Source organism: Bradysia coprophila, unplaced genomic scaffold, assembly GCF_014529535.1.
Source record: "Bradysia coprophila strain Holo2 unplaced genomic scaffold, BU_Bcop_v1 contig_94, whole genome shotgun sequence".
In the NCBI taxonomy this organism is placed as follows: domain Eukaryota; kingdom Metazoa; phylum Arthropoda; class Insecta; order Diptera; family Sciaridae; genus Bradysia; species Bradysia coprophila.
This window is the reverse complement of record NW_023504022.1, coordinates 2557855-2584566: the sequence shown is the minus strand read 5'-3', so window position 1 is coordinate 2584566 and position 26712 is coordinate 2557855. Positions and strand designations below refer to the sequence as shown.

Sequence of the window (26712 nt, the reverse complement as noted above, 5' to 3'; positions counted from 1 at the left end):
ATAGTCGATATTCCATCGAAAATAGTCGATAATCCATCGAAAATAGTCGATATTCTCTCGAATATAGTCGATATTCTCGAATATAGTATTCTCTCGAATATAGTCGATATTCTCGAATATAGTCGCTATTCTCTCGAATATAGTCGATATACTATCGAATACTGTCGGCATACTCGAACATAGTCGATATTCTATCGAATATAGTCGATATTCTCGAATATAGTCGATATTCCTTCGAATATAGTCGATATTCCTTCGAATATAGTCGATATTCTCTCGAATATAGTCGATATTCTCTCGAATATAGTCGATATTCTCGAATATAGTCGATATTCTATCGAACATAGTCGATATTCTCGAATATAGTCGCTATTCTCTCGAATATAGTCTATATACTATCGAATACTGTCGGTATACTCGAACATAGTCGATATTCTATCGAATATAGTCGATATTCTATCGAATATAGTCGATATTCTATCGAATATAGTCGATATACTATCGAATATAGTCGATATTCTATCGAATATAGTCGATAATTTATCGAATATAGTCGATATTCTATCGAATATAGTCGATATTCCAGCCAATATAGTCGATATTCCATCGAAAATAGTCGATATTCCATCGAAAATAGTCGATATTCTCTCGAATATAGTCGATATTCTCGAATATAGTATTCTCTCGAATATAGTCGATATTCTCGAATATAGTCGATATTCTCGAATATAGTCGCTATTCTCTCGAATATAGTCGATATACTATCGAATACTGTCGGTATACTCGAACATAGTCGATATTCTATCGAATATAGTCGATATTCTATCGAATATAGTCGATATTCTCGAATATAGTCGATATTCCTTCGAATATAGTCGATATTATTTCGAATATAGTAGGTATGCTCGAATATAGTCGATATACTATCGAATACTGTCGGTATACTCGAACATAGTCGATTTTCTCTCGAATATAGTCGATATACTATCGAATACTGTCGGTATGCTCGAATATAGTTATTTTGTTATTAGTTATTTTGATACATTAGTTTAAATGGCCTATAGTTATTTTTGTCATTAGTTATTTTTGTAGTTAGTTATAAAAAATTAGTTATTTCGACCGAACGCCAACTTGACCGGCTTAGGTGCAGGTTATTTTCCATCCACTTATTCTATCTATCTAAGGTGATCACGAACGAAAAATGAAAATTGAAAAAATAATAAAATTTATTGTAAAAAGTTCCGATTCGTTCATTGAATTCAAGAAAAAAAAAATTTCACGTTTTTCTTATCCAATTGACTAGGAGACCTATAAAAAAAAAAATAAAAAAAAACGGAAAAGAAAAGAAAAAGACAGACAAAAAATAACAAAAAAATAACTTTCACGAGAACACTTAGGAAACTAACCAACACCGACAATCTAACCGACAAAAATTGAGTAAATTGAGTTACCTGTAACGTATGGTCCTTGATTCAAATTGGGAGGAGCGGTACCAGTCAAGACAGCCGCAAAAGAAGGCAAAAACCCAATTGCCTTTTCGACGGCTACAGATTTTTTGGCTGAAAAATTAGAAACGAATTTTATGATGGAGACTGGGATAGAATTAACTAATTTACGCATCAACGATCCAGCAATTCGGCGTTCGGTTTCGGTTGTATCGCCTCCTTCGAACTCAAGGAGTATTTTCTTATAATCGGCATGATCGCAGACGGCGATAGCCTCATTGATGTACATTAGTTTGAACGACTTTGACAAATCTGGCGATGTGGCTAGATTTACGCGCGCGCGCGCACGCAAATACTTCGACAATTGAAATTCGTCCCCCAGCCGAATTGAAAATAAGAGTATGCGGTCCTTTTTTTTAGGAAATTTCTCTGCCTCGCTGATCAATTTATCCAAAGTGACGTCAGTACAAAGATTCTGAAATTCATGTTGAATTAACCTCGGCACTTTAAATTTTTAGAGCTTGTTAATTTTACCAACGGCGGGTAAGCAATAACTTGAACAAAATCTAAGTTTTCGATCATTTCTGAAATCCAACCCAAAGAAGCCTCATTTTCAATAACGTTTCTTGACTCCATCGCTGTTTGATTGTTGTTGAAGCTTGGACGCTTTCCACTGTTTGGTATGTGATTAGTCAACGTAAATTGTTGACGCTGTGAATGTGGGAAATATGACGACGACGCTATATTTCTTCAACACTTTCAAGAAACCTGGAAAATCAAGCGGAAAATTTATTCTTCGTGGGTTTATTGGGACACCAAATTATGTAATAGATTTGAGGTTAGCTGAGGTAAGGCAAAAACATGACCGATATAATTGGCAAACGAATTGCCATTCGGTTTATCCAGTCATAGTATTGACGGTTACGCATTTGCACATTTCGAAAATCAACGATTTACCACTAGTAATTAGAACAAATGTCAGTCGACCTTTGAATCTACTTTTAACTCCCTTAGCAAGCATAAAACGATTAATTCAATCAGCGTAGTCCGTTCATTGAACCTTTCGTGTGAAACGAGTAAATTCCGCGAAATGCGGCGATTTTCCTATTACTGGCAACACTGCTGTCGTTGGCTAACTTTACGTTGTTTTTCTTTTCGATGTAAATAGTGGAAGTGGAGATGTTCACCGATAGTTTCAAGTATTATAAATCAAAGTGCCCACCACCCAGTTTCGAGTCAGTTGTAAATTTCAGCGAAAACAATGACAATATGAGTCAAACTAGCAAATTAAAGAAGAAAAGTCTGAAATTTTCATCGAATTTTATAGCTTTTCACGCGACGAACGACCATCAAGACCGGTGAAGAGTTCAAACATCTGGGCCTTACAGATCCGACACATTGGCACATCTACCAGTTCTCGTCCGGTTTAATTTTCATAAAAAATCCATTCACGCCACACGGGCAACGGTACTGGATTGCCAGATGTCTACGTGACTATCCGAAATCGCCGCACGCAAACAATCTTCGTTCCAAATCCATTTCACCAGCGGCAATCGACGATTGGTGGACGGAAATGGTCAGCAGCCGGACGAAAAGCGATAAAGAGAGTCTCCGAAGTGCTTTGCGCTGGTGTACGCTGGGCTACCACCATCAATGGGACACGAAGGTCTATTCGGAGGAGATGAAACATCCATTTCCAGTCGATCTGGGCACTCTGAGCGCTTACATTGCTCGCACGTTAGACTTTGGTGAATATTCAGCTGAAGCTGCGATCGTCAATTTTTATCCCATCGGTACGACGCTGGCAGGTCATACGGATCATTCTGAACGGAATTTCGATGCGCCACTGTTTTCATTCAGGTAAAACCAGGTTTCGTATTGCCACTTCGTATCTGACCTTTGCTTTACACGCAGTTTCGGACAGTCAGCTATCTTTCTGATTGGTGGGACCACCAAGGACATCAAACCCACAGCAATGTTTCTACACAGTGGCGATATAGTGATTATGTCGAAGGAGAGCAGACTCTGTTATCATGCTGTGCCTCGAGTGGTCAAATCGGACGACTCTGTATGGAACAACACAATCGAAATAGGTTCGTACATCGACGTTAGGTTGAAATTTTATGTTTAACCGAAATTTCTTATTAAACAAAGGCGACGATGATGACCGGAATGAAATGCCAAAGAAACGGAAAATCGATAACGAAGCTGGGTACATGGTCAAAGACTTGTGGAATGATGTCGACGACCGATTCTACTGGGAACCATTTAACGAGTACGTGGAAAATTGTAGGATTAATGTGAATGTAAGACAAGTGCTCCGGAAAGGAGAACATTCATTGTGATCACGTTGATTATGGACGAATTATAAATGTTTCTACCAAACGGAAATGATTGAATCAGTTCATCAATCCCAATGCATTTTCCATTAGTTTTCTTTTTACCTTGGAAATGGTCGCACGGATTTTGTTTCAAGGAAATAAAAAAATAAAAAAATTGGTTCCACTAATCTACCTCCTTCACTAGTCAATCGGCGTATAAATTCAACGCATTCCAAGAACAGGCACAAAAACCGATTTTTTAACGGTCGAAAAGTCTCTTATGTTGGTCCGCGCAGTGATATTATACAAACATAAAAAACTGAATTTATACGTCGAGTGAAAATTCACACTCCAAAACGTGTTGCACATTATGCAAAACACTTGTGCAAGGAGTGTATGTGTTGACCAATTGAGTGTAAGTGATCTCGGGCCATACTGGCCGTTCGGGCGATTCTTGAAGGGCCTTTTGCTTTAGTCGGGCGAAGTCCCGGTAGGGCTTTTTTGAATTTCAACCATTTGTTGTTCAAACATATGAAGCCCATTCCAATCGAAATCTTTCTCCGTTAATTCTTTCTTCTATTTCCAATCAAAAGTTTCTTAAAAGCCTTTCTCTCAATTTTTTCTTTATTTTACAATCAAAATTTTTCTTCTGAGGCCTTTCTGTTAATTTTTTTCGATTTCCACTGAGGTCTATCTCTAAATTTTTCTTTGATTTCAAATAAAAAATTTCTTTCTGAGGCCTTTCTCTTCATTTTTTTTCGATCTGGAAATCGAAAAAAAAAATCAACAGAAAGGCCTCAGTAGAAAATTTTTTATTTGAAATCAAAGAAAAATTTAGAGATAGGCCTCAGCTGCGAAAAGTGAACTTTCGAAATGCAAACTCACGACAAATTTTTTTACAACAAAATTTGTACATTTTTCAATTACTTAAATCACAGAAACCCGGCTTTTCAAGTAATCATTCGCAGTCATTGTGTAAATAGAAAAATTCAGTATCGCGTTACTTTTGTATTAATTCGCACAGTTTTGGTGAAAATCTGTTTTTTTTTTTTTGAGTAATTAAGTTAGTGCATCTGTGCAAGCAATTCGGCTCGGTTGAGTTGACATTTTTAAAACGATGCTAACGGTTCAGCAGATTATATTTACTTGGCTGCATATTAGTGATGAAATGTAGTTACTTTTCGTCACTTGTGATGAAAAGTAAAGCCACCAGTAAACCAGCAAAAAAAAGATAATGCATACGTCGTACGTCACCCAAAATTACGAAGGAAATAATTTTTATTTATTTATTTTTTATTTTTAAGTTACACATTTAAGAAAAATCGTTCCATTGTACGGAAAAAACGATCTTTGGAACGAAATACTAAACATATGATCATTTCTTAGATCTCAATAAAACAATTGTTTTTAGTAATTAAATTGATTTGAAATAAAATTCTGTAAAATGTTAGTGTTGGTTCATTCTGCCAACAGATACTGTCAAAATCCACATGACTTTTGTGAAATGCTTTCGTTAGAATAGTACATTTCGTACCTAGGACTAAAAGTCTTTTTTAGCGTGTGAAAAGTTTCCAGACAGAGCCGAAGGCGAGGTCTGGTATCGAATGCGCTAAAAAAGACTTTTAGTCCGTGGTACGAATAGTATTTTTCATATTGGACCGAGATATATTATCCATATTGGACAATTTTTTGATATGTTAAATGGGATGTGCTAGCCTTCATGTTAAGCCAATAAAATGAAAAATCGGTTGGGATGCTCATTGACAAAACCATAAAACTGGACTTTGATGCCTCACCCTGACTCACAGCTACAACCTTTCGACCCGACGATACTTTTATTAGAATCGTCTGTCAATTCTCTACAAACTACCATTAGAGCAAAACCGGCCGGGTCGTTTCAATTCGGGCTAAAATTTTCTGAAAAAGTCATGATTTTGAAATTTTCAAATTTTCTCAGAGTCGCTCAGAGGTCGTTTAAAAAAAAAACTTCTTCTACGAAATGATCACCTTGAAATTCCCTATCGATAGCACCATAAACGTCCGGAAACAAAAATGATGTGTCCGATTCAAAAAACCTAGTCCAAGAGAAAGCTACAACCGTGACTTTAATTGTGGTAAATATACTGGAACGAACAGAGTGATTCTTTTCAAAAACCGAAATCGGGCCCATTGGACTTTCTTATATGTGCCTTCAACGGTCGACACTAGAAGCCAAAACCACTTTCAAAGGAATTCTTCGAAGCGTGTATGGCTTGTGGGTGGTGATCAAAAATCTAAAGCACTTACTTGTCAGACTGAAATTTCTCCAGATATACTAAACGTTTAAGATCGTGCGGGGTGTCATTAGATAGTTAATTTCACGTACTTCCGGGGAAAATAGAGTTTCATGATAGTTTAGACGCATCTGCGATGAGATATGAGCATAAATAATATAAACTTAACAAGAAATTTAACGTGAAACCATTGTGCGATCCTGTTGTAGATGTGGTTGTTGACATCGAAACTGCGCTAAAATTCAAATCTGAAAGTGTGAAACATCACATTCGTTCTGCTACTAAACATACACTGAAAGCGTCGAACACCAGCAAACGTTTCATCAATCCACACACATACAAAGAAATGGAAGAGATCCAAAACCCAATCAAAAGTTTGTAGTAAGAAATGCTGTAGTAATCATGGACAAAAACGATTACGATGAGAGAATGTTAGAACATATAACATCTGGTAATTATATTTCGGTGACAAGAAATCCATTGAAAAAAATGGTGGACAATGCAAAGGCGGTCATTGATCATATTCAAGATGTTTTCAGAGATGAGAATGGAAAAACAGTGGTAAAATTAAAATATGATCTGAAAGTCTCAAATCCAATGGTCCCGAGATTACATGGCCATCCTAAAATCCACAAAACTGGTCCTCTCAAAATGCGACCGATCGTGTCGAACATCAATTCACCAAACTACAAATTGGGTAAATGGTTAATCAAACAACTGAAACATTTACCGAAATTGGACGGTTCTTCGATTAAAAACTCATTTGAGATGGTAGAAAAGATCAAAAACCTGGTACTGGATGACGATGAAATACTTGTATCGTTTGATGTAGAATCACTATTTCCAAGTGTACGGTGTCGGGGAATCTCGCACACGCGATCATAGTATGCGTCCTTTTACGACATGTAACGAAAAGTCATGACTGTGCGAGATTCACCACTTAGATGTGAATCTCGCACACCATGAATTTGTGTGGTGTGCGAGATTACCCTACCCCAAGTGTACCGGTGGACGAAGCATTATTGGCAATGGACGAATGGCTTACACAAAATGAGGTGGAGTTGAAACAGAAAGAAGCTTTCCTTTCCATAGCGAACCTTTGTATGACGGACAGTTACTTTAAATTTCGCGAGAAATTTTATAAGTTGTGCTTCGGTACAAGCATGGGAAACCCGATCTCACCTTTAATTGCGGATTTATTCTTATCAAAAATGGAAAAAAATTTGAAAGAAAGAAATCTGTTACCTAGGTGGTGGTATCGGTACGTTGATGACGTGGTAGCTGTAATCAAAAAATCTGAATTGGAACGAACACTACAAATGTTGAATTCACAATTTCCATCAATCAACTTTACTGTCGTACCAGAGGAGGATGGCCAGCTTGCATTTTTGGATTTGTTATTGATACGGAAGAAAAACAGAGTTGAATTGGCAGTTTATCATAAACCAACGAGTACGCAACGTTTTATACCATCGACGTCACATTGTCCCATTCAACAAAAAATGGCTGCTTTTCATTCAATGGCTCATCGACTGTGTAAATTGCCTCTCTCAATCGTCCATTACAAGAGAGAGTACGATTACATTCAACAAGCTGCTAAGGTGAATGGTTACGATTCGACAGACATTGACAAAATTATCAAACACCATTCTGATAAGATTCGGAAAAATGAACTGTCAACGTTTTTCACACAACAGAAAGAAGAAATGCCGTACAGGGTTTGTTTGACTTACGCTCCCAGAATAACAAACAAACTCAAATCGATATTTCGGAAACAGAAGTTACAAATTGTTTACCGGACCCAAAGTAAACTTTCCAATTTTCTCGGAAGTACTAAAGACAAACCGAAAAAATTGGAAAAATCTGGCATTTACCAAATCACCTGTAGTTGTTGTCAATCGATTTACTACGGCCAAACAAGAAGACAATTGCAGATACGGTACAAAGAACATCTTTCGAGCATCAAAAATAACAAACCAGAGAAATCATCAGTAGCCGAACACGCATTAACGAATTTACATTTGAATTTCAAAAAAGTTGATGAAGCGTTTGAAAAAGAAGAATTAAAATTGCTAAAGGTGGTAATGAACCCTATGCGTTTAGATGCATACGAAAGTTACTACATCCATAGACATGTAAAAATCAAACCGAATGTTAATCTGATGAACATTGATAATGGCAACGTATCGTCGTATCTATTCAATTGTATAAAGTAATGATAGGATACGTATGTATAATTTGAACTTGAACTTGAACTTTACAATCACTTTGATTATTGGGTTTTGATTTAGTTGTGTGTTGCTGATGATGAAAGATAGATCTTTCGAAATGCATTCGACTTAAAAATAATTTTTAATTTTATTAATAAATTAAAAGTTCACCAGTGGAATCAATAAAGGAGTTTTTTATATTTCCCCAGTAATTATATATGAGCAGTTGACATTTTCAACTGAAAGCACGCACGTTTCATTTGGCTCAAGGTACTGAAGTATCCATGGTCGTTTGGGGTGTCATTAGAAAGGTAATTTCACGTACTTTCAGGGCAAGTAGAAACTTGTGGGGATTGGAAGCATCTACGATGAACTATGGGTATCGGAAGATGCTTAGCTCATATATATCGATTCGCAAAGAAAATCTGATGATTTTTTGTTTAGAATTAAGTTTTATTAGGAAGAAATGTACATACAAGCGGGCGCAGTATTTCAATAAGAAATTTGCGTAAATTTTTTTTCATTTTGTTTTTTTGTTGTTTATTGCGTATAACAATAACAAAAATAATTCTAACTTACTTTTTAGCTTAAAAAATGTTTTTGCAATTTTTTTGGACCATTCTTTCATATGAATCAACAAACAAATGGACCCTAAGCTTAAACGTGTTGTTTACAAATCTAAATGTTTTCGTGCTTTACATTAACTTTAGCAATTAAATAAAACGACAAAAAATTCTATTACAAACTAACAAATAATTGTAAATCATAAAAAAAAACGGAAAAAATAAAAATTTTTAACAATAAAAACTCGGTGCATTGTTTAGATCTTTCATTTTTACTCTCTACGAAAATTCTTAACTTAAATTTTCTTTCTCACTTTTTTTTACTTTTGTTAAAATTATCATTAATATGCCCGGTAGGAAGGTTTATCATTCAATGCAACAGTTCAATTGGAAATCATTTTTGTTTTCTACTTTATGGAACAAAATAAAACGTTTTAGTTCGACGCCGTTGCATTCAAAGCCGGAACAATCGGACTACTGGTGTACATACTAATGATTTCTTCGATGGCACTCTTCGAACCGAATATCAATGCGAATATACCGAATATGGCGACGATCACATTCTTCCAGATCATCCAATTCCATTTGCCGAATCCTTGGTCCCAATATGTGACGAACTCGATGGCAATCTGGAAATAAACGAAGAATAAATTAAAAACTAGAAATGGAGCTGCTCATAACACGATTAGATGTGAGATTGTCAACGATATGTGGTTGGACTGTTCTGTTCGGTGGATTCAAAGACTCCACGATTATCGAAAAAGATTCCATCAATTCGGTTACGAGAATAGGGGTGTGGGATGGATAAAGGATCGAGACTGGCGTAGTCCACAAAAAATTGATGTCATAGACTAATCATAGAAGCTAAAATTTCGAGTTTTCAAAAAAAAAATCGATTTTCTCAGCTGAGACATTTTCCCCCAACGTTTCTCAGATGATTTTCAAAAACTTTTCTGTTCTGGATAAGCCTACAACATTCCCAAGAATTTAAGCCCACTACCACTTCAGCAAAAATTGAATCATTTTCCTGTTGAATTTACGAATTTTGAAGTTCGAGATCCACTCAATTTTAAAAAGTCGGCGAACTTTGACGACTCACCAAGAACACTTTTCCGACAAACTTCTTCCGGATTTTATTTTTTTCTGTTGCATTGGACTCCAATTAGTAGAAAAGGACTGATACAGCCAGCAAAAATCTCAAAGAAGTTTTTTGGTACAGTCGGAGAAAGATAGATTTCGGGATTTTAAGAGACATCATCGTTTCCATCGTTTTTCTGTATTCTCTCATTTCGCATGTTATTTCAAATGGCAATTGAGAGAATTAGAGAAATGATTACATCTCTAAAAAACCCGAAATCTATATTTCTCCGACTGTAGAGGTCGAACTAGGTGGGAGGCCGAAAACTCAAAATTTTAGCTTTTATGATTGGTCGCAAGTTGTAAATGAAATTTTCAAAATTTTTAAAATCGATTTTTGACATCTAGGGACGATAACAATTTTTCGTGGACTACGCCAGTCCCGATCCTTTATCCATCGCACACCCCTATTACGAGAAGAAAATGACTCTGCAACTTTTACGCTTCGTTGTGGTACTAGTGACTGACAGAACAAGCCATTTCAGCACTAGTTGCTAAAATATGGCGCGTAACAAATATTTGGATTTGAGTCCATCCATGATTTGATACTGATCATATGAGTCTAATTTAGTTTATCTCGCATGGTCTGCTTGTCTCAACTACACACACAGCTTTTGCGCCACTATTGCTTGACTTGGTGTGGAAGATTTCTGCGGAATTTTTTTTAGAAATTTAGTATTTTAGTTTAACTGTGACACGACCGGTGGCAGTTGCTCTTAGTTATTACTGCAATCGTCAGTAATATACAAGTGTTGGCCTCTCCTAAAAACTCTTTTCTAAAACCTTTATGATGACATTACGTCAACCAAGGAGTAAACAGTTGGAAAACAGCTTACTGCATTATCATTAGAGTGCAGTCAGAGGCTGTGAAATTTCAGCATGAATTTGCTTCAGCTGTTCTTCAGCTTATACACACATACAATCAAAACTGTTTAAACTGCGTGTGGATAAAGTCGTATAAACAAACAATTTTGATTGTTTGTGTGGATCAGCTGAAAAACAGCTGAAGAGAGTTCTTGCTGAAATTTCACAGCCTCTAACTGTAATGCGAGGCGATGATGCCTCCAATTCAATGCAAAAATCTGAAGTCTGAGTCAACAACACCAACTGACTTGTCATAGAAAAAAATATGACTCAACGAATACGACACCCGTCTCAGAGCTAGTTCCTGGTTGATTCTTTCGTACTATAAAATAGATTGGCATGAGAAAGCCGAAAATTGAATTTCTGGATTTTGCACAGTTCCTAATTGATTACGAGGCATGGCGAGTTTTAACGGTGTTTTTAACGTAGATGTATTGATGGATACAAGGTTTCTAATTATTTATTAAGAACGACTGCGCAACTGTAGGAACAGGTTGGCTTCAAAATCACATTAGATATGACGTATAAAGCTTTGCACATAATTATGAAAGTGACGAGTCACACCCATATGTGACGAGGGTTTCAATGCTTCTATAGATACGATGTGTAATATTTGTTGCATTGTTTGCCAAAAGATGACTATGCCAATCAATATACTTCGCAATCCGGACGCTAAGCATTAATCACAACAAAAAATGTATCCGTAACATGCCGAGAACCAACGGGCATCTTAACCCTAATTTCTCACTCTCCTCCAAACGTTCGTTACATTTTTGCGATCAACTTACCGGAACTAAGAGACCCAAAATTGAAAAGCAAAAGGCACCAATCAGTCCAATAAACGGTGAAATTGTGGGCACTGCAACGGCTATCAGTACAGCAAGTGTGACGAGCACGGTTCTGTGAAATCGAATGCAATTAACGAAAAATTCAGCCAAAAAAATCAATTTTGGTCTCTCACCTCATGACATAGTTGACAACGGTCGGACGTTTGGTGAATCGATCCTTAATGCCATTCCAAACGATTTCTACGCACACAAAGAACTGAAGACCGAACGTACAGAATACGGCCAGAGCAATTAGAATTTTCACAATTTGTGCAGGCCTGTAAGATGATTGTGCGTGTTAGTTAGTGGCACGTGGATGGCATTTTCATCGGTAAACTTACACTTCTTCCACCGGTAAGTTCAACGTAATACTGCCCTGTGTCTCTGATCCGTATCGTAAATATCCCAAAAAGCCCAGCAAAATGTAAACCAACGTCACACCGCCCATACCCTTATTCAAAACGCCGCAGATGCCGACAAAGTTTTGCGGAGTTTTCATCGAATTTTCCAACGGCATCACAACGCCAATCGCTTCCATCGCGAATATGGTAATAGAGAAAAATGCTGGCCACGTACTGATTGGTGCAACGAATGGTCGTTCGGTGACGGGTGGCAAATCCTGCACCAAATAATAGAATGTGATACCGAGACCGACGGCCATAAATGCATTGGCGATCATCGATACCGGCGCCAGATACTTCAGATTTGGAATCCACGACAATAAGATGAGCGGCAAAAGTAGTGCTGCTATGACAACGCGAAGACTTATGTCATTGCCGGTGTAGTGGATGGCGATCTGCTGGAAATTGGTCGCCACAATGACTGTGTACACGGAGCATGTACCGAAGTATGTCCAGAACAGTGATTGCAGGATCAACAGCTTCGAGAATTTGGCAAATTTTCGACCCCATTTGGGTCCGTTTGTAAATGCAACTTCAGCCACTTCGGAGAATGTCATCGCAGTTGTATGGGTTCGTTTGTACAAAGTGTGTGCACATTTCACCAAAATGTAGCTGCAGTGAGTGCAGATAAATGCGGTGAAAACAGTGGCAAAAATGCCGACAACAATTCCGGAATACATGAACGCGACGGGCATGGCCAGGATGCCTGTGCCTAGCGATGCTTTCAGCAGATGCGTGAGAGTTTCGACGTCTCTATAAAGAGAATTTTGCGGTTATTTTAACTGTCTGGCAATTCTATGCCCTGTCGACTTACGTGGTTGGATGATCATTTTTGCGTTCTTTGAACGGATCGAATTCGACCATGCCATTTTCCACTAAATTACTTTTGGCCGGCGTGATTTTGTATCTGAAAATTAAAATTGAAAAAAAAAAATTAGCGAATCGTTGGTTAGATACAGCTCACTTCACTACCCCTGCAACAATTTGCTGTACCCACAGACAGTTTAAAAAAAGATTTATCTCATCCGAAACTGAAACGTACAGGGACAAAGCACCTAGCAAGGTAATAGAGGTTTTTACACGTCAAATAGAGTAGTTTTTTGATACCAATAATACCATTAGCAGCCTTAATGGTAATTTTGCAATGACATTATGAAAAAAAGGTATGGAAATATTCGCATACTTCGATTAAAGTACTACTCTATTTTTTTCTATTACCCTGCTAGGTGCTTTGACAGGGAAGATAGTGGCCGTAACTTAACAAAGCCAATTTTAGATCACTCATGCAACGACAACAAATGTTTACAAAAGAAACCCTGTGATTTCATCAGCATCCGAATATTTTCTATGTTCAAGCTAGGAGCAGTGCTGTGATCTCAGTCAGATCACAAAGGAATCAGATTAGTATCAAAGTGCGAGTTTCAGCGGAACCGAAAATATTTAATGAAAGGTCCACTGAGCCTAACAATTCAACAAGTCCCAGAAACATTTTTTGTCTTATAGTTTACTCAAACAACGTCTTTACGTGCTTTTCGTTTTGCAGTTTCATTCGTTCCACATCGTGGAATGTAAGAAATGAAAAGATAAACGCGTCTGTTGAGACGGCATGTGGAACGAATAAAGCGATGGAACGAAACAAAATCCACGAAACGTAGAAACTTATCTTGAGTTTAGGCGGCACGACGTTCTCGGTCAGAAAGTGATATGCATGGTCAATTTAAAAATCTCTTCAGTATCTAACGGTCACTTCAGAGCATATTTTCGAGAGAAATATCTCCATTCAGCCCGAAGCCCGGCCCGAACTAGCCCGACGTATTTATAGCCCGTCCGGCCCAAGCCCGATCGGGCCGGATAAAAACTCGGATGGGCCGACATTTTCGCAAATTTCCGCGAAACTTTGAAAATCGGGCCAAAAATTTGATTGTTTAGGTCCGGTCCAAGCTCGGCCCGACAGATTTGAAGCCCGCCCGGCCGGATAAAAACCTGGGCGGCCCGACATTTTCGGGCGGCCCGCACATCTCTAATTCAGTGTATAAAGTTTTCATTTTTGTATGAATTTCTGATTAGCAGATTTCAGTGAAGGAAAAAATCTGGAAAGTTTGCTCATGGTTTAGGTTCACTCAACTTTTTCTTTGTTTTGGCACATTCCAATTTAATTGCACTAATTTTTCCGATTCCTTACGAAATTCACTGACACTACAAAAAACAATCCAAATTGCTTGTTGGCAACAACAATCCAAACTTTAAAGCAGAAATTAAGAAATTTAGCGAAATTGAACGAAGTTTTGTGATTTTTAACGAAATTCGGAGAAACAACGAAATTTAAGAAATTCGGGGAAATTTAACGAAACTTTGCGAAATTGAACGAAATTTCACAAATTGTAGGCCTTGCGATTCGGCCGCATATTTCTCTTCATATAGAAATGTAAGCAAATCGTTCATTCAAAAAATATTTCATTTGACAAAAAACTGAATTTCCCCAACTCAGTGATGAAACTTCCGTTGAATTTATTTAGAAAAACGCGCCGTATGCAACTCGGTGATAATTGATTTTCATTTTTGAAGCACACGTTACGTATTGTTACACTCGGCCTGAGGCCTCGAGACACAATCTCACACATTGTGCCTTAAAAAAACATTTTGCCCTCGGGTATTTCTTCACTTGAAAACAACTCTAACTAAGAACAACCGAAGTGAGTCTTCACATTTAGTATCCAATACCTCATTTCAATTGTAGAACTCATGATGTTGAACCACCGTTCTACCTTAAATTTAAACTTTTCGAATTTATAGAAGGCAAGTACACTCCGGCCAACGTTCGAACTAAAACTGAAATTTCGTTTAAAATTCACGTGCTAGAAGGGCTTTAATGTAAACCAAAAATTCTTTTTCCAAGAGAAAAAAATCGCCGACCTAAACATTAAATCATTTTCGCTTCGATGTGCAGATTCACAGCAGAATGATATAAAAAAAAATTTTAAAATAAATAAATTCCTGCCAGACTTTGAACCATTGACTGGAGTATTTAATTCAAATTTTTTGAGTTATTATCGTGTACGTTTGACTGTTTAAAATTTCAGTTTCAAGTTTCGGCACGGTTTAAGATTCGTGTAAATTGCTTATGATTAACGTGTATTTATATTGACTTGGGCATGCAGTTTGGTGGGTTCGGTTACTCGTTTTCTTTTTTCTTCGTTATTTTTTGTGTGCCTTTTGCATTTTCCTTTTATCTCAAATGAAGAAACGCAAATTGCATATTCATTCGATATTCTATATATTGATTGGGACATGGGACACAGAGACACAAACTAATTTGCGAGAAATTTCATTGTTCATGCGATGGCATTTAAGACTTATTCGACGACAAACCCACAAAATCAAAATTACAGAGCAAAGGCGAAATTAGTTTGGAAACATTTAACGTAACAAAGACGAAAGAGAAAACACGTGATAAATGCAAGACGAACTGCCCATCTTGTCGAATTACATTCAGAATGTTTTACATGCTAAATGCGTCGAAGACCGTGTATCAATTTCGTGTGTTGATTGACCTCGGCCTCGAATCAACAAAATTCACACGAAAACTCTACTTTTCAACTTTTTGTCCTTACTCATGTAAAATTCTGATAAATTCAATTTTTCTGAAAGTCCACCAAGAGACAAAATCTATAATTTTGACTCAGATAGCTAAACGATCCGAGAGTCGGAATTTTTTATTTTCTCCCCTTGGTTAACACATCGTTTTTCTCCACAGACGAAGCATCAACAAAATTTTATTAAAGGGAGCGAATAAGGTTAAATCAAACCGCAGGCATGAAATAGTTATTTGTTACCCGAGAGAAAAAAGTAGAAAATTTTTAGCGATGGCTACAAGTCACCAGAGAAAATTAAATTTCCTACTTTTCTTCCCGAGTTCAACACAAAAATTTTCACAACAAAGGTCTCGACAGGGGCACAGGAGCGAAAATGACTATTTTCTCGCCTGCGTTGTGAAAATCATTTTTTTTCAAAATTGTCGAATATAAGGCAATTTCGTCCCTAGGCACAGCACTGCTCCTAGCATGAATACTTAACTGACAAATGTCAAATTTAGAGGCTTTAGTGACAATAGCCGCTTAGGATACCTCATACAACGAAACGAGTCAAGATTTACAACAAAAGCAACGCAGTGCCTGCTGTGATTTCATAAGCCTCCCAATATTTTCTATGTTCATGCTCGGAGCAGTGCTGTGGCTTAGGGCGTTAAGATAGTTTAGATCACCAATTGGTAATAAAAAGTGGGCTGAAATGAGTCAATTTCATCACACCTTCCGAGTAGAGGACATTACGTTGTTTACTTATAATTGTATTTTCTAGAGAATCTGTTTGTTAATAAATTACTTTCGTCTGTCACCGCCTGTAATCAGTCCGCATTTATAATCTGCATAGGTAATCAGTCGCATGGCTTGAAGATACTTTGCTCACAGACTTCGATAAAATTGTTGTTTATTATGGCCAACAAGAAATTTGATATACCGATCTCCAATTTATAATGTAACGCCAGCATTTAGACACATTCGAAACATCAGATTAGAATTCGAATTTTAGTTCTAATTAAACATTTCTCGGCACTGTTCTTGAACGCATTGTTCCCATTTGATTGTCTCTTTGTCTAACGAATTGTTAACACAATTAAAGTGCACGCGAACAATAAAAATGCAAACAAAATTACTTAATTTATTACACAAATATTATTGAGTAACCGCTTATCATAATCGGAAATAAATCGTTTTCAATGTCACAACAAAACTGAATTATAAATAATAAGATCGTGACCATGTGTGGTATGTATACAACACACGCGTTTGATATCAAGAGGATATTTACGATTACTAAATCAACATATGCGGCTGTCAGAATGTATGTCTTAGCCTTTGGTCAACGTTACACACGTGTTACATACATACAAACGGTTCGGCTGATAGAATTATTCAAAACAATGGTTGTCCAATAAACGGGGCCTTCGAAAAGGACATCAATTTTTTATGTACTCTCTAAAAGTAGAGTGATTTTTGAATGCTGCGCAGCCAAGCAACTCACTTCGAGCATAAGCGCTTCAAGTGAGACTTGCCAAATAGAGTACTATTTTGTATGGAAGAATTTCCCAGATTTTTTTTTTGCAGCGCAAAAATTTGAATGATACACTGTCCCGTTTCAGTACTCTACTTAGGGTACCACTAATGCTTGAAGTGCGTTGAGTCAAGGCAAAAATTACTGCTTTACTTTGAGATATCTATTTAGTGAGTGTGATGTGAAGTCTCTCTATGGTTTCGTTAAAAACGTGTCTCTTAGATTCGATGTAATATGCCAAGTGATCAACTTAGGGGATATCGTAAGTAAGTTTAATCAGCATGAGATTTTTTTTATCTTTTCAGCCACGTAAATAACTAGCTGGAGAAATGAAATTTTGACACAAAATATATGGGCCAACTGTCAAAATTTTCATCTCGCGTGAAAAAATGAATGAGAATAGCATTTCCCCGGCTGGTCGGGGTTGTATTCTTGAATTTTTAAAGAAGTTTTGAGTGTTTAAGTGTGAAAAACGGAAAGATTGCGTCAAATTTAATTTTTCGATTCGTTCATCATAGCAACGCACCAACATTTGCACCAACATCAGACAATGCAAGAATCTAACTTTTAGAAGGTATATTGAAACTAAATTTTTCTCAGGTGTGAACCGAGTTGAAAGAGTGGTTGCTCACTAGACGAACTGTTTTTCATACACATTTTTAATAGTGCAACGATTGATTACACTGTCGGCTTGTGGTATCTGTAATCTAGACATGCTATTGCGTGGAGCGTTGTTCCCAGTTTTATCCAAGCGCTGATGTAACGCTATTTTTTGATCAAATGTGTCGCGACTTTTTTTTTGAATTTTTAAATGTCGAGTTTTTGTAAAACTGTTGATCCTAGGTGAAGGCGATGTCAATGAACACACGAAAACGTAACTTTTCAAATTTTTATTCCGATCTATTCAGGCTACCCATAAATTCTTCTACGTACATCACTAGCGAATTATACGTGGAATGGAAAATATTATTTATTAAACTTTCATTCCGCTTTATCACTCGGATCTCTGGCGTAATAACAAAAACGGTATATTTGGTTTTAACTATCAAAAATAAATAACTATCTGTCTCCTGTGACAGATTAGACGATTTAGTTGATAAAATGAACACATGAAGTGATTGTGCGTCGTTTATTTTTACGTTGAACATTGGAATAGATAAACATTTGTTCACGGTTGTACGTTTATAATCATAGTTTGTACAATCTTAAAGCGACAGTTGGTGACGCTGTTGTCAATTGGAAGTAAAAAATTATATTTGGAGAACCCTAACTACACCAGAATCTAAATATCACTTAGTACCTGTTCTGTTGCAAGACCTGTAGTTTGAAAGGGCCGAAAACCCACAGAGCCTTGTGAAGAGATAGAAAATCACAAGAAACTTACTTTGAAGATCCATTTAATCCGTCACCGGGTAAGAATGTTTCCAATTCCTGTGGAGGTAGTGGGTCTATCGATTTTACCATGTTGACGATTTCTTTGCGAGCTTTCCAAATACTCAATTATATGGATCTGTAAGAAAAATGAAGAACGTCAATAATTAGGTTGGAGTGGAAACAACTGGGGTGGGTTATTGTAGTTTTATCACGAATCGCAAGTTATGTACTTTATGCAACGGAATCGTCGTGCACTGCAGTTACATTTGAACAGAAGATTCAATTTACAATTACAATATCAATAAGAAAATGTTTCCTACACGTCTCGTTTATCGCTTAATGCCTTTGTAAACACACAAAAACCCATAAATAAGTAACCACATTAACCCAAATTCGTTCGATTCTGTTTAATTCAAAGTCATAAATTCATATTGTTGCAAATACAATGTCGCGTCATAGCTGCTAATAAGTTGGGAGGTTCACAAATTGCCTAAATTAAAGGGAATTCATCATTTTCAGAAAAGAAAATGGGAAGAAACTACAAATCAATTGTGATGTTCGTAAATACCAATTTTTTTTAGCAAATAGATCATTGTCAATGTCGTTTGAGCTGTCAAATAAGTTGTCATTTTCACAAAGCTAACCTCAAATCGAACAAAAAAAGTATTGGATGGTGAGACGCCGCACAAATTTTCATACATTTCAAGGGGCGGCTCTGTGAACGAAACATCTTTTGAGGTTAGCTTTGTGAAATTGACAACTCATTTGACACTTTTTGAGAGAAGAAACCGCTATTTGACACTGATCTATTGGTCGAATGACACCCACTCGGTTCTCGTCAATCCATAGAGATGAAAAGTTGACGACTGGGACGTCGCAGCAATTCATTGTCGAGCTACTTTCATATTATCGGAGATATACGCGTTCGGAAAATGGTCTCCAAAAGGGCACTTTCGAAAGGAAGAATTTGTGCATAATACCGAATCTGATTCTTACAAAAATTATTTTACGTTCATTCGGATGTCACACGCATCACGTTAGCACTTTATTTCGTTGAAATTGGTTATGTTGAAAATAATTTAAAATGTGTGGTTATGACGGTTATGACGGATGGTATCATCGGATTCAATATTTTTACAAATGGCCCCAGATGCTACCTCTATCTGTCGAAGCGACGTCCCAGTCGCCAACTTTTCGTCTCTCTGCGTCAATCTAACTAATATGATGGATCCATGAGTATGACTGTGAGTGATTTGCTTATTATAAAAATTTCTGTGCCTTCTACTCATCTTCCAAAGTGAAGAGAAAACGAAACATGAAAACCTTAATTCAGATTTCTTGATGCAAATAACTGTTGCTTCCACCATAGCACTTCTTCTAGCATTAACACTAAATAAATAAAACACAATCGTCACATTTCGATTTTCCAGTGATCAGAACTAACACTTAAGGTTGTTTCGATTGTATGGTTTAACTCATACAACAAAAACCATTTGGCTATCTGAAAAAGAGGAATATTTTCTATGTAAATGCCGGGAGCAGTGCTATGCTCCCACACAAAAGTGTCTTTGAACGGGAAAATTGTTTTGAATACAAAGATCTCGTTGCGAATTTTCGATTATTGACTCTATCTTAACTCAATGGTCATGGAAAATTTCGATACTTGATGCGGACAGCTGTGTCAAAAGCATCAATTGTTTTGTTTTGTTTGTCTTCGAAATACTGATTGGCAAAGTCAAACGATTTCTCGAAATAAAAAGGAAAAAAACATGAGATTTAAATTATTATTACTTATACGTTAACAGTGCCATGCGATATGCGGTATGCATATAAAAAAAAAATTGTTAAATTATATAGAGGCACTTAACCTTAGCAAATCACCAGTGCTGTGTGTAATGTAATAAAACCACTTTTGATAATATTCTAATCTAAACACTTAAGTTATCAGCAAAAAAAGAGAGCATTACATAAAGAGGTTTCTGTACGCAGGGGTCAATCACTAGACAATTTAAAAACAAGATTTTTGAACTGAATATCTCTGTTGTAGAACTCTGTACATTTCGTAATACAATTACTAATGTCAGCGCTCTTGTTTGTAAACTAACTTCACAGCGATTACATTTCATGTGTGTCTACCATAGTGAAGTTTTTTCACTAGAAAATAGAGCGCAAACAATGAAGTACGGAAGAAAATTGTGGCGCCTCTACCGGCCAACCGAGGTTTCTTATAGGAAAGATAAAAATATTTCACTTTATTTGGGTGAAGCGTTTAGATACGCTTGCAGTTTGTCTTTGTGAGAATGGCGAGAAGTGTCTTTTGAAACGTTTCAGCAATAAACACAAAATTTCAAAGTCTTATGCGGGGTGGCAATTCCTTTAAAATTATGATCCTTTCCCGCAACTCATTTTCATATTGTAGTGGTATTTGCTTAATCGGCATAACTATCAATAGTAAACATTACACAGCTTATGCTATCTGTCAACATTCATCTCTATTATTCCATGACGCGAAACTATTTCACTAGAAAATTGATCAAATCATTTTTTTATGTCACTCTCATTAATGTGTTTACCATTTTAAGTAACTATCGAAAAAATAGTTTACTCTAATACAATAGGAGGTTGGCATGTGCTGTCGTTTTTTATTTAATCTCTTTTTTTTTGACACATTGCATTAGGTGAGATTTATTTTTAGAGAAAACAAAACGTGATTTCTGTCGAATGGATTGTAGGAAACATTCACTTTGGCTACAAGCCATTGCTAATGTTCGTCATTTCGTTGTTCCGCTCAGGTATAGTAATTTTCGTCTAGCGAATCTGATACCAATAAACCGTTGAAGACCGGCAATTTTAAGTATAATTGAGAATTGAAATGCAAATAATGGCAGATTCATTTGGACGTTTCTGCTGTCGATGACAGCCAGAAAGATGTACTAAATACGATGTCCTCTAAATAAGGAGATCAACTCTTAAATATTAAAACTGGATCACTCGTGATACCGTTTACCGGTAATTATAGTCCAGCCCTTTGTGTCAATCCGCTCGCTTTAAGTTTTTCGATTTTTTTTCTTTATCTCATGTGATTGAGCATGAAAAAATGTGGAACTAAATTTTTTTCTGGAAAATGGAAAATCGCTTTTCCGGCCAGAAAAGCGGTTTATATGAAAAAATTAAAAATCAAATATCTACCGAACGTGACAATTTTATTCAAAAATTCTTTTTTTCCTTGAAAGCCAGATTCAATACCAACATTTCGTGGAACAACTTTTTTTTCTGTAAAACAAAATGGCGTCGATATAGGAATCTTCCCAAAAAATTACCAGGAATATTCCTAAACTTTGAGTTCACCTCACACTGTCAATTCGAAACTGATTTCAATAAATGACGGCTTTTTGGAAAGCGTGGGTCAGTGCCTCTCGAATGCTGCCCGGCGGGCTTCACGCCGTTTCCTGGATGTCGGACCCATAAGGAATGATCAGTTAATAGGAACTGACCTCTAATTACCTCAAGAATGACATAAATCCAGAAAAACATGAAAAAAATCCAACACAAATGCGATAAGTCTATAGGTTCTAGAGCTGGGAAGACTATGGAACATCATGAAGGTACTTAGCACGAATGGAATGTATATGAAGGAGTTAGTTATCACCATTTAAAACACTTCTGGTGTTAAATCGTTGAATTGAAAGTAGTTAAGTGCAAAAATAAGGTTTTTTTTACGAGTTATACAAATTTGGGTATTGAAGGGCATCCTGGCTTATATCCCGACATCCGGGAAACGGCGTGAAGCCCGCCGGGCAGCATTTGAGAGGCACTGACTTAAGCTTACCAAAAAGCACTCATTTATTGAAATCAGTTTCGAATTGACGGTGTGAGGTGAACTCAAAGTTTAGGAATTTTCCTGGTCATTTTTTGGGAAGATTCCTATATCGACGCCATTTTGTTTTACAGAAAAAAAAAGTTGTTGCGATTTTCCATTTTCCAGAAAAAAAATTTAGTTCCACAGTTTTTCATCACATGAGATAAAGAAAAAAGTCGAAAAACTTAAAGCGAGCGAGCCGACTTTTTCTGACACAAGCGGCTGGACTATTAGCATCTTGCTAACCGGTTTTCAGTTTTCACGGTTAATCTAACCATTCATTGACTGCTAATTCAACGTTCCCAAAGCCAAAGGTGTTTCTCTCGGTGCGCCTCAGTTTTCACCTCTTAAAGGCAACTTTTTTCTTACAATATTTTGGTTAGTCTTACAACTTTTCCCTAAGGTGGTGTACGGAACGTTTTTCTATACAAATTATCAACTTGAAGACCATGGGTGTGGTTTCCTTAAAATATTTCCAATGAAATGGGACAGTTGTCTGTCTAGTCTGCATCATGTACGACAAGAACGTGATAACAGTAACGACATAGTCAGTAACCATTCATTCAATTTCTGAAAATTTAATTTCTAATCGAAATAAGAATCAAATTAAATTTTCTGCTTTGACACACGAGTCATGTACAAACGAATGCGACCATTAATAACAATTAGTGATAGCATTCACGTGTTCGTTCGATGTGTAGTATCGAACTGAAAATGCCTAATTTTCACTATTTTTTTTTCTTCGACAAGAATCACCGGTAAAAATGTTAAAAGTTGCATCAGCCGAATGTATAATACAATATACGTATATATGTAGGTTCTCATTGAGCGACCTACGTGTTGGCGAAAATGGAAGAGTAAATGAAACATGCTGAGCTCAATTTTTTTTTATTCTGTCATTGTTTTTTTTTTATGAATTTGAATATAACAATTGGTATATTGTGTATGTGCAATGTATATATAAGTGCTATATAGGTACTATAACACGTAATATACCGGTCTTTTTCCAAATGAATTTCCTTTACCAAATTAAATGTTAGACGAATGTTAACGAAGTTGATTTGGAAAAGAATTTGGCAGACAACTGGTTTTTGAACTAAGAAAAAAAAGTAGCAGTGAGAGTCCAAAATGAATAACAATTAATCGAATGGATAAATTGCGAATTATGACGTTGTTGCTTACGCGACTTGGGGTGAACGGGTTATGATTTAGCAATTTGAGAATGGTCGCTTTTTTTCTTTAGATTATTTTTCAGTATTGAAGTACTAGATTTGCCAGTGGAAATCGACAAAAAAAGACAGTCAAATCGATATAAAGTAAAGAATTCCTCCTATATTCAATTTATAATTCGTTAAAGATGAACAGAGGAGGTGGAAGGACTAGAATGTGCCGAACAGCTGCATAGACGCTTCTTCGGCATCGTCATACAGAGCAGAGGGGCAAGCTAACAGAAAATTTTGACCAACATCTATAAAAATCCAGAATTTTTCAATTGTAGGCCAACCAGTTAGATATCTTCCAACATTGTTATGTGTGATTTTATCAATCACTCATGACCATGGCATCACTCATTTATCAACTTTCTGCTTCGTTGAAATTCACGCAACATTCTTTCGGATGACTAAGGCACATATGCCCAGATAACACATACGAATACTCTATAAGCAAACTTATGCCGAAAATTATGCTGATTTATTTAGAGCGATAAAAAATCTAATTAAAACATTTTTGTTACTTAAATTGCACTGTCGCCACATGATGAAAATAAATCGGTACTACCGTCAGAGTGTGTGCATACCTACTCGAAAGAGTCTAATAATGAAATCGAAAATTCAGAGAAGAAAATTTGTGAAATTCAACACAAAATTGCGTCATCTGAAAAGTGTGCATGTGGCAATGAATATGGTCTGGTATTCTAGTACACTGATGACGTCAACGTATCAATGTACAATTTCGGGTAGTTTTTCGATTATAAACATTAGTGACTCAGTTCGAATGAAATGTTGTAGGATGTTATGTTGTAGGTTTTGTGTTCAGCATTTTATTCTGGATTTGAGTGGGCAGAGTATACTTGAATTTAGATATGTTGATGTTGAATAACATTTTGGTATACAGGAACGGAATCACTGGGAGAATATTTTACACACATGGCTTTACCGTTTAATGTTCTAACTGAGTTCTAATGCAGTTTTTTTAACGGCGACGTCTTGGGGTGTGTGTAGTAGTAAAGTACCCTAAAAATATCTTCAGACATACATACATCGTCACACCAAGCGTCATACATTCAATGTCTGTGTTTGGATGAATATACACGAGGAAAAACGGTCGTTGCTTTATGTCGTAACGTGCCGGTATCGTAAATTATTCACAATAATGATAGTATGTGTGTGAGAGCATAAATGTTTCTCAGTCTCAGGAGCATAAAATTTTCCTTAGAATTATTTACATGTGAGTACAAGCATGAACGAACTAAGGGCACCATGTGGTTTTTTTATCGGTGTATCGGCTTTGTTTAGTTCGTTCGTCCAGCTTATATATAGGTTGAATGAATTTGTTTTTTTTTTAATTGGTTACAACCTAACGAATTATTGATTTTTAGTTGAGCCGATAAAGCCAACGGACAAAAACTCATTCGTAATTCGATGAATTGAATGTCGTATTATAGGTTTTCCTGTTGCTCTTTCCATTTTCGAAAACGTTGTATGGCTTTTTTGTCGCTAAAAATTGATATTAATCGATACCATCAAAAGATGATACCAGAAAGCATAAAGTAATTTGTCGACAACGTAACATTACACGTTCGATACCCTTGAAAAATTGCCAAATGGAACAAGTTTTTCGTTTTTAAATTCAGGGATGCATCAACTGATAGGTACATATATGGACGGAGGGTATGCGAATTATGTTTTACATGGTCATTCATTCCATTGAATAGGTTAACTGGTTGTCTTTCTTGGATTCGATAAACACCTATCTTTGCTACATTCTCTGGAATTCAAGAGCACCAGATAAGAGCTATTTTGACATTTTCCTTATCAAGTTTTGAACAGTTTTAGAACGTAAATTTTAGATTGGTTTACCGTTAGTTGCAAGATTGTTAACTCTGATGGTAAAACATTCACTACAATTTAACGAAAACTTGTAAAATTAGAAGCATCCTACACGCGCTACAGTTTTACTGCTTTTATAATGCTGAAAGTAGTTGTAGCGCTAATGGTAAAAATTTTAAATCATTTTATCGCATACGCGGTGTGATTCCCCGAAAAAATTATTCACCCAGGATATATAAACAAACATCATGTCCGGAGCGATAGTGGAGGACTTGACGCAGTCTAACTTCCAAAAAAAGAACGAACTCTGTATGTTTCTATCTATCGACGGTCGATCTCGGAAACTAGTCAGCCAATCTCCATGAAATTTTGCAGGAACCTCAGGGTGGACATAAAAATGAAAATGTGATACGCCATTACCCCAGGAAAAACCAGAATTTTGTTTTATTGGCCTCGAAGTGGTTTCAGAGTGTGGTTTTCGAGGGTCGGGAACGCGTTTTCGGCTGTAGCTTAGCTGTATTGAAACCTACAGAGGCGTGCGACCCATCAAATGAAAGGTATTCGTAACACGATTCGAACAATAAAATAATTAAAAAAATCGGGGCAGATTCGTTTGAGCTAGAGTGATTAGAGTGACCAAATTTTGAGCTACTCGAGCGTAGGATGAAAGGACTAATATTTTTTTGGGTTATAGAGAATTACTTTCTTCGGCAAAGTCTCAGAGTTTTACGAGTAGAACAGAGGGGCATATGTGAAAAATGTCGAAAGTTGGAAATGGGTGAGTCAATTGGGCTTTTGGAGATATTTCTTGAATGGTGGCAGATAGAGAATTGCTTTCGTCAAATTTTCGATTTTCGTCAAATTTTCTAATTTTGTCAAATTTCGTCAAATTTTCGAATTTCGTCAAATTTCGTCAGTTTTCGAATTTCGTCAAATTTCGTCAAATTTTCGAATTTCTTCAAATTTTCAAATTTCGTCAAATTTTCGAATTTCGTCAAATTTCGTCAAATTTCGTCAAATTTTCGAATTTCGTCAAATTTCGTCAAATTTCGTCAAATTTTCGAATTTCGTCAAATTTCGTCAAATTTTCGAATTTCGTCAAATTTCGTCAAATTTTCGAATTTCGTCAAATTTTCGATTTTCGTAAAATTTTTGAATTAAAACTGTAAACTGTTATAAAAAGCAGTGTTGACTACACTTCTAAAACGACTGATATCCCAACAAAAATCTCTTCGAGAAAAGTGTGACGCAGTCTTTGAAATACAATTTCTAAAATGAA

The 26712-nt window shown here is 36.4% G+C and overlaps 2 protein-coding genes across 4 annotated transcripts in view; one reads left to right on the top strand and one right to left on the bottom strand.

Moving 5' to 3' along the window:
• Positions 1–2624: 2624 nt before the first annotated feature.
• Positions 2625–3832, top strand: LOC119085491 (nucleic acid dioxygenase ALKBH1-like). Its single transcript, XM_037195907.1, has 4 exons — positions 2625–2687; positions 2773–3305; positions 3360–3538; positions 3600–3832. Exons 1-4 carry the CDS (start codon positions 2625–2627, stop codon positions 3788–3790), a joined length of 966 nt encoding a protein of 321 aa, XP_037051802.1. The 3' UTR covers positions 3791–3832.
• A 4849-nt stretch (positions 3833–8681) lies between these two features.
• LOC119084866 (proton-coupled amino acid transporter-like protein pathetic) overlaps positions 8682–26712 on the bottom strand; it is a 29987-nt gene continuing 11956 nt past the window's right edge. Inside the window, exons 2-7 of one of the 3 annotated variants that reach the window (XM_037195001.1) lie at positions 18535–18660; positions 12856–12948; positions 11982–12794; positions 11775–11918; positions 11602–11713; positions 8682–9441 (exon numbers count right to left, since the gene is read on the bottom strand). In XM_037195001.1, the coding sequence (XP_037050896.1) occupies positions 9247–9441; positions 11602–11713; positions 11775–11918; positions 11982–12794; positions 12856–12948; positions 18535–18614 (1437 nt within the window). In that variant the 5' untranslated portion in view covers positions 18615–18660 and the 3' untranslated portion in view covers positions 8682–9246. Of the gene's footprint in view, positions 9442–11601; positions 11714–11774; positions 11919–11981; positions 12795–12855; positions 12949–14762; positions 14868–16421; positions 16926–18534; positions 18661–26712 lie in introns of those variants that run through there. The other 2 variants (XM_037195002.1, XM_037195003.1) reach the window with 2 other exon arrangements.

What these genes read in the sequence shown, in the direction of transcription:
- LOC119085491 (XM_037195907.1), top strand. Translation starts at nt 2,625, where the DNA reads ATGTTCACCGATAGTTTCAAGTATTATAAATCAAAGTGCCCACCACCC. An exon ending in GCGCCACTGTTTTCATTCAG is followed by an intron (nt 3,306 to 3,359) that starts GTAAAACCAGGT and finishes CTTTACACGCAG; the next exon opens with TTTCGGACAGTCAGCTATCT. An exon ending in GAACAACACAATCGAAATAG is followed by an intron (nt 3,539 to 3,599) that starts GTTCGTACATCG and finishes TATTAAACAAAG; the next exon opens with GCGACGATGATGACCGGAAT.